Source organism: Manacus vitellinus, unplaced genomic scaffold (genome assembly GCF_001715985.3).
Source record: "Manacus vitellinus isolate BGI_N305 unplaced genomic scaffold, ASM171598v3 scaffold_2_pilon, whole genome shotgun sequence".
Lineage (NCBI taxonomy): Eukaryota > Metazoa > Chordata > Aves > Passeriformes > Pipridae > Manacus > Manacus vitellinus.
The window spans coordinates 10,079,342-10,087,634 of record NW_021940208.1 but is presented as its reverse complement, the minus strand read 5'-3'; the positions used below and the strand labels follow the sequence as shown (position 1 = coordinate 10,087,634).

The 8,293-nt window shown below is 39.1% G+C and overlaps 1 protein-coding gene across 1 annotated transcript; it reads left to right on the top strand.

Annotated features, from left to right (window-relative positions):
* The first annotated feature begins 230 nt into the window (after positions 1 to 230).
* Positions 231 to 4,697, top strand: MMP7 (matrix metallopeptidase 7). Its single transcript, XM_018071043.1, has 6 exons — positions 231 to 601; positions 1,122 to 1,345; positions 1,450 to 1,598; positions 3,210 to 3,335; positions 3,863 to 4,024; positions 4,564 to 4,697. The coding sequence occupies exons 1-6, from the start codon at positions 494 to 496 to the stop codon at positions 4,584 to 4,586; spliced, it is 792 nt and encodes a 263-aa protein (XP_017926532.1). The 5' UTR covers positions 231 to 493; the 3' UTR covers positions 4,587 to 4,697.
* Positions 4,698 to 8,293: the final 3,596 nt, after the last annotated feature.

Genomic DNA, 8,293 nt, shown 5'->3' with positions numbered 1-8,293 from the left:
CTAAGGAAATGGCAGGAGTAATGGCAGCAGTTTCACTGAGACAGCGCTTGCATACATACGGTGTGCCTCTACACCAATTGATACAGGCAGGCAGCCAAAGGGCTGTTACAAAATACCTTTTCGTATAAGGAACATGGGAGAAGCTCGGTAAGAAGTGATTACACAGTAACTGTACTGATAAAGTTACAGAAAGAGAACTTCCCCGTGACTTTGTGGTTTCACTACTGGAATAATATGAAAAGAGAGAGACAAAGCTGGCTGCTACCTGTGACGTGACATCGATGGGGAAGTTGCAGGAAAGATTTGTTTGATGTGCTTTCATTTACTTCTTAGAACAGTGATGACATTACATCAACACCACCAAAAAGTGAGTCACATATGTAACTGCTGCTTGGACCTATCAGGATCTATATAAACATTTTTAGCTGTGGTCTTGGGAGACAGAAGTCAGACCCTTTCTGCTGCAGCAAGGCTCCTTACCAAGCTGGGCACCATGCAGTACCTCCTACTTTGTGCTGCCATCCTCCTACCTGAGAGTCTTGCTTTTCCAGTACACATGAAACTCGAACCATGGAGCAACGTAGACCTTGAGAAAGTAAAGGTATGTTATCAGGGGAAAAATATAACTGCATGATGAATAATCTGATTTTTGATTCAGCGTCTACATTCCTTTCCTATCTGTTTATGTTGTCCTTATTTTACATTACCACAACAGTTTTTGCAGAGATGAAAAAGAGCAATTTAAACTTGCTGACTAGTTTAGACATCCTAAGTCCAACTTACAAAACAGACCAAGTTGCAATTGGTAAATAAAAGGGAGCAGGTAATTTTTAAAACATCTCAAAAACTTTATGTAGACTGTGTTGGAAGGCTGTAGATTTGAATGCTCAGTAAACTGTGTTTACTTTAAAGGATTTCTTGCTTACAATGCTTCATTGCTATTGCAATTCTTTTTATATATGTTGATTTATACTACAGAGAGAACAGAATTTGGTGAACTGAAATGGGAAGGAAAAATACATGACTGTAGGATGATGAAACAATTCAACCAAATATAAAATGCAATTATCAAAACTTCGCAGTTATATGTAATAATTTTTATTTTCCTTCTCTTCTTCCAGGTATATCTTGATAAATTCTTTCCACTTTATCCAAAAACAAAAAGCTTAACCATAGAAGACAGAATTAAAGAAATGCAGAGGTTTTTCCACCTGACTGTAACTGGAACATTAAATACAGAAACAGAAGAAACAATGAATCTGCCCAGATGTGGAATGCCCGATATAGCAGAATACCAAACATTTCCTGGAACTCCAAGATGGAAAAAAACACATTTGACTTACAAGTTAGTGATGTTTCAGTTTTACGATGAAAAGGGTTGTTTGTATTTAACTATGTGGGTTTCCTTCACACCCTAAATGACATTAATCTGTTTCCTTTTGCTGCCAGGATTGTCAATTATACTCCTGACCTACCCAGAAGGAAAGTGGATGATGCAATTAGAAAGGCTTTAATGGTATGGAGTGATGTGACTCCACTGAACTTCCAAAGAGTACAGAGTGGCCGTGCAGACATTGAGATTGGATTTGCACGTCGTGGTGAGAATACCCGTCATTTTTAAAATACAATGGTCCATATTTGACTCAAAGCATGTATTTTTATAGCCATAGTTTTAAGAAAGAACAAAGAGTTTGTAATTATATTGAAGTCTTCATAAATTTTATCTTCTATTTATCATGTCACCAAATTTGTATGCCATGATTCAGTTTTACTCATATGAAATCATTAGAAAATTCTTTCAGAGCCACGGCTATGAAAGGGAGAATTCAGCTCCAGAAAGAGGTATTTAAATTTAGATGTTCAAGGCTCTGTTTTCCTTGATAAATAGCGCAAACTAACAGGAAGAGCTCTGTAGAGCAAACCAGCATGTTCCAAAGATCCAGCCTCCACAGGCTGGATTCCAGCAGGTTAGGGAAGGTTTACTTTGGTCTAGATCTAGTATAGTTCCCTGGATTAAACAGCCTTCATCAGATGAGGTGTATTAGGTTTGGCCAAAGAGAGTATCTTCTGGTTGCTTTACACTCCAAGGTTGCACCAAGGTGCAAGACAAAGCATGGTAAATGGGGATGACCAGTAAAGTCATTTCAGAAGTTCGCTTGTGATCTGGAATATTATATGAGGCTAGCCATACCTTTAACTTGTGCCTGGAACCTAAACTGACTCAGCTTAGACAAAATAAATGTCTACTTTAAGGTTATCTGACTTGTTCTCTAGATCCATTGACAATATTTGCTAGAGTTCCATTGACTATAAATGAAGATCAGACACCTTGGCTGGCAAGCAGATGATTGCATATAAACACTAAAATGTCCAAAGCTCCTATGTCATTGATGGGAAGGATATTATGTTGCCATAAAGAGGTGACTTAATGTGACAGTCAAAGTGGGAAGCGATCCTGCAAACTGGAATGGGTTTTATTCCATTGTCACACACTAGGATTAGGTTTCTTCTGCCTGTGTTAGCCCTGCCCCAAGGTCCCTCCACATGGTCCTGGGGAAAGGGGACAGAATGGCATTTGAGTCCCCAAATACTCCTCAATAGAGTTAGAGACTACTGTGAGGTAGGAGGAAATTTTCAGACTTGGTACAACTCTTGTACAGCTCTTGCATTCAAGGAAGGAAACAGTAATATTCCACCCGCATTATGATAGAAGTGGATAATAGACCATACCCCAAGGCTGGGGATAAATGAACTTAGGAACATAGTTATCTATTCCACATCACTGTCTGACACTAAAATCAGTGCAAGTGAGAATGTCTACGACTAATGTTGCCCAGCATTTTTCAACATTGAAAATGTTCAGGTCTTTGCAGTGCTGTCAAGCATTAAATATTTATTCTGAAATAATCCCTGATTCCTGCCTCAGAACCACACTTCTGACAAAGGCTCAGAAAAAAAAAAAATTCAGCCCTTTCTGAAACATAAAGCAGTCTGAACCATCAAATACAAGTTTTGAACTTAAGTCATCAATTTGGAGAGCGTTTCCTAAACCTTGCTTCTCATTTTCACAACCTTGCTGCCATTGTAGGATTTTTTTTAAGGATGGGTAACCAACAAAACTAGCAAAACCAAGCAACATGCTTCAATTTGATGAATTTAAATATAATACCTGATGTCATATGATGACATTTATTTGTTTTCAAATGCAGAGCATGGTGATGGACATCCTTTTGATGGAAGAGGTAACACACTAGCCCATGCATTTGCACCTGGAGAAGGGATTGGTGGAGATGTTCATTTTGATGAGGACGAAAAATGGTCAGAGATCAATCAAGGTAAAGCCCACATGTGTGCATGAAGGGGAAAGACAAATATTGCACATGTTGGAAGAACATAGACACAGGAAATGTTTTCCATAACTCTTTACACTTATGCACAGCTTCAATGACATTTGTGTTCTTTTCAACTACCTTTCCAAGTAGTTGTGCTTCATTATGATTAGCAGCTACATAATGCCTGCTCTGTCCATATTTTAAAGCACTTTTCACAGGTTAAACAAGGACTATGAGCCTCTGTTTTCTACATAAATCATGAAAAAGTAAATTGACCTGCTTGTAGGATTAAGGCTGACTATAAGCACAGTTGGAAAGGGAGTCAGTCTCTAGATGCGTATGCAAAGGATCAGTAATGTTTCTATAAAATATTACAGTTACATAAGAAAGTTCAGCAATAATGGATCAAAACCCTGGGGTTTCATTCCAAGATGAATGAAAGATACAAATTCTCCTGCTATTTCAATTCATAGTATTCTAAAAAGAAATGCCATACCTTTAACATACTTTTCTCTGTTTCTCTGCTGAAGAGGTTAATTTGTTCCTTGTTGCTGCTCATGAGTTTGGCCATTCTTTGGGACTTGCTCATTCAAATGTCCGTGGAGCTCTGATGTACCCTATCTACTCATATCAGAACCCAACAACCTTCAGACTTCCAGCAGACGACAGGCGAGGAATTCAGAAGTTATATGGTAAATTCATTGTGAGATTTGATTTTCAGTATAAAACCTACTGGGGTACAGTTTTAACTACTCTCCCTGACTGTAAGGGCCTCATCATACTACTAAAAAGAAAGAAGGGGAACAAACTTGAGAAAAACACATTCCTGCATACTCCATCCACTGTGTGTCCTCTGTAATGTGTTCCCACGCAACCAAGGGGTGACAGAGCAGCAGTGCAGTGGTGGGGCACACTGTCTTTCTGCACACCTACATATTGCCAAGCAAATCCTGTGGACATTGTTCTACAAATTAGTTATTTCAGTGAGTGGGGCTACTGGCAGGAAATGAGAGATACTGTGCCACTTAACAAGTTAGGTGAAGGCAGAAACTTCACAGCAGTAGGGGGAATATTACTAGAATGGACCCCACAAGGCAAACTTTGCCAGCTTTGCTTTTCTTTAGGCACTACCTTCCTCAGGGCATGCTAGAGGAACACCAAGAATAAAACATCATTGTCTGAATTGTCAATTTCAAGTACAGTCTCAATATTTTGTCCTTCTTTTCCACAGGGAAAAAGTCATCAAACTCTTGAAGAAAATGCTTAGCAAAGGCCAAGGAATTCACATCTCACTGTTTTGGTCTTTCAAAACAATTTAAAACTTCTGGCTAATTAAGGCAGTAAACTCCTGGGTTGCACTTTGTCTCCCTGAATTTTTATTTTGACTTATTTGTACCTTACGCAATTTCACCTAACAATAAAAAGAAGTTTAAAAAAAACCCCAAGCATGTATACTCTGTTTTCAAATGTTTTCATTTTTCTTCTGGCGTTTCACTGGGGGATTAAATAACTCCTGCATGCATGATAGACAGTCAGACAAATATCTTTCCTAATAGATTTACAGGTACCTAAAGAGCCTGTGCGCATTTACTGATGTAAGAACAAACCCTCTTCCTGGCTTGCTTTCAGTTCCCATGCATGTCCTGGCACTTCATAGTACATACTGCTGCCTCCTCAGAATCACAGTGTGCTTGCCATATGGCTTAACATAAAGGAGGTCTCCACAGTGATTCCTTTGGTATGGCCTGGGATGCTTTCCCAAAGGGAAAAGCTTTTCAGCTTCATGTCCTCCCTGGCTTGCCAGAGGAGCAGGTTTGAGAAGTAGTGTACTGGGAATCCCATTGTCCTCTGTGATATTCCAACATCTCTTAGGTATTTTGAAATTAAAAGGGAGAAAAAAAAACAAAAACCAAAACAACAAACAGGAATTCTCCTTCTCTCCTGTGAAAGATTAACACCACATTTCCAGAAAACAAAAATGAGTAGAGACAGGCATAAACCTGTGTTCACAGAATATCACAGAATATCACAGAATATGCCAAGTTGGAAGGGACCCATAAGGATCATAGAGTTCAACTCCTATCCCTGCACAGGACCATCCCCCAGTGTCACACCAAGTGCCCAAGAGTAAACACACACAGCTTCTCGCTTACTCCCCCAATCTCTGCCCCCCTCAGTAGGATGCAGGAGAGAAATCAGAAAAAAAACAAATTCTGCAGCTTGAGATAAAGACACTTCAATAGCAGAGAAAAAGAAGGGAAAATAATAATAATTACAATATACAAAACAAGGGAGGCACAATGCAATTGCTCATGACCCACAGACTGATGTCAATGCAGTCCCCAGCTTTCCTCCCAGTTTATATGCTGAGCATGATGACATGGTATAGAATATCCCTTTGGTCAGCTCTCAGGGATCGGCTGTTCCAGCTGTGCATCCTCAGAGATTCTTTTCCACCCCCATCCTACTGACCGGTGGGGTGGAGTGAGAAGCTGTAAAGTCCTTGACTTAGTTTAAATGTTCCTCAGCAATAAATAAAACATTAGTGTGTTATCAACATTATTCTCATGCTAAAGCCAAAACACAGCATATGTATCAGCTACTAGAATGAAAAAATCTATCACAGCTGAAATCAGGACAATAACCCTAAACAGGACCTGAAACACATTCAGGAGACATAGCAATAGGATCATGCTGGTTTGAACATCTTGAGGATATTAAAACTCATCAAAATTATCGAGGTAAAATGTGTAATTATTAATAGTTTCCGACAGATGGCTCCCAATGCACGGAGATGATGAGCACAAACACCTGCTCAGTCTTACAACCAGAAACTTTACCGTCTCATACGCCAGTGTTACACAGTATAGCAAAACAATAATGTTAACCTGTTCCTCAGGGGTGATAAACGGCACAGCAGGGAACATGTACGGCTTACACAATGCGGCTTGGAGAACACACACAGCAACTCTGAGAGCAAATAAATCAACATTGTGATCACTGACTATTAAACTAATACAATGAGTACTTACAACAAATTTGTTTCAACATGCTCTGATCACATCTGTTCTTATCTCAAACCTTCATACCTCATGTTTAGTGCCAAAAAGGACTGACACTGTTTAACCCAGCAGGTAATTAAACATCACACAGCTGCTCACTCACTCCAACCTCTTCAGTGGGATGGGGGAGAGAAATGGGAAAAAAGGTAAACTTTGTGGGTGGAGAAAAAGACAGTTTACTAGGACAGAAAAGGAAGGGAAAATAGCAACAAACAACAACAACAATAATAATATAATAATAACTGGCCAGCACAGGTGGCAGTGAGGCTTGTGTCTTGAAGGATGTACATCAGACAGGTAGCAGTGCCAAGCTAGCACATCCACGGCATGTGAACTAAAGTAAGAGCCAAGATTATTGTCTTCAGAGAGGGCAAAGGTACACTGATGAGCTGTCAGCAGCATCTTATTTCTTGTCGAGCTCCTGTCGCTCTTCCATTCCCATACAGGACCTCTCCTTTGGAGAAAACGGCTGCCAATGGCACACTTAACCCCGCTCACTAGGTGTGAATTATGCAGTATCTGCCTCCACCTAGTGGTACAGCTCGGCAAACTGCACTGATGTTACACCCTGTTGTAAAGTGCATTTTCCTCGTCTACAAGCATACAGCCAGTACTACTATAGATACCATGCACATGTAAAGGATAAGCTTTATTTCTGTTTTAAAAACGTCGCAGTTACTACCCTATAGAAGCTATTATGGGGACTTACCCCATCATTTAGATATCCTGAGCCTAATTCACCAACACGAAGTGATATTCTGATAGGGCAATGTCAATACCTGCGACACCTGGTATTAACAAGGGAATAAGACCTCAGGAGAATAATTATACCAGCTACAATTCAAGCCTTTACAATGTATATGAAAGCTGACACACGTAAAAAGCTTACAGATATGCCATGGGAAAGACTTGATGAGCTGTAAAATTACAATTATGGCCTGACAGAGTAATGTTCTCTTGACTTCTCCTTCATAGCGTTAATAGCAAATTTAATCCAATTTGAAGATGCATTTTCTCTTATCTTCTTTATATATTCATAAAATATAATTTTATGAAATTATATCTTCAACAAAACCTTCCTCAAACAGGATACTCTTCGTGGTATCATTATGATATTTTCAGTTTCAGCGATGCCTATCTGAAGTAGCTCCATTGATGTCAATGGAATTATTTTGGATTTATCTATAAGAGTAAAAATATTAGCAAAGGACTAGAGAAAATATTATCTGTTTTGATTATTGCTACAGCAGGAACCACCACAAGCCAGAGAACTATAGATAATTACTGTTTATTGGAAAAGGCTGCAGAAAATTATTTGGGGGTGAAAATTGTTAGTGTTTTTTGTCAGCCCGAAAAAAAAGGTTCGCAGACAATGAAACAAGAATCATAGAGAAAAGCAGCATGCTGCCCTGGTATATAGGAAAATATGGAAGTCCACCCACATCAGGAAAACAGAAGACACTAGAGGAGTTCAATTTGGCCACATGAAGTCATCTAACAGAGCTGCTGTACTGAGTGTCGTGAGATATTCATTATTTCTTGTATCTCAAAAAGCAACATACTCCCAGTTAAATGTTGTGGGAGATTTTAAATGAAGAAGGATGTAGGTTTTTACCTAGCAAACAATTCAGTTGTCAAATTCACTAACAGGATATTCACTAGTGCTGGAGACCCAAATTCACAAATGGAGTCTAGAAAGTTTAGATATATTTATGTAGCCTAACAGCTACTAAATATGATGGCAAATGGTGTCTCACTGTCTTGCTGAATAACAAAGGAAGAATCAACCTAAATTTACCCAGTTTTGCTAACATTGCAAATCTTGCTATAGGGAAGCCAGAATAAGGGTTGCATCAAACATTTTACTTATTGCTTCACACTAGAGATCATGTGGAACTA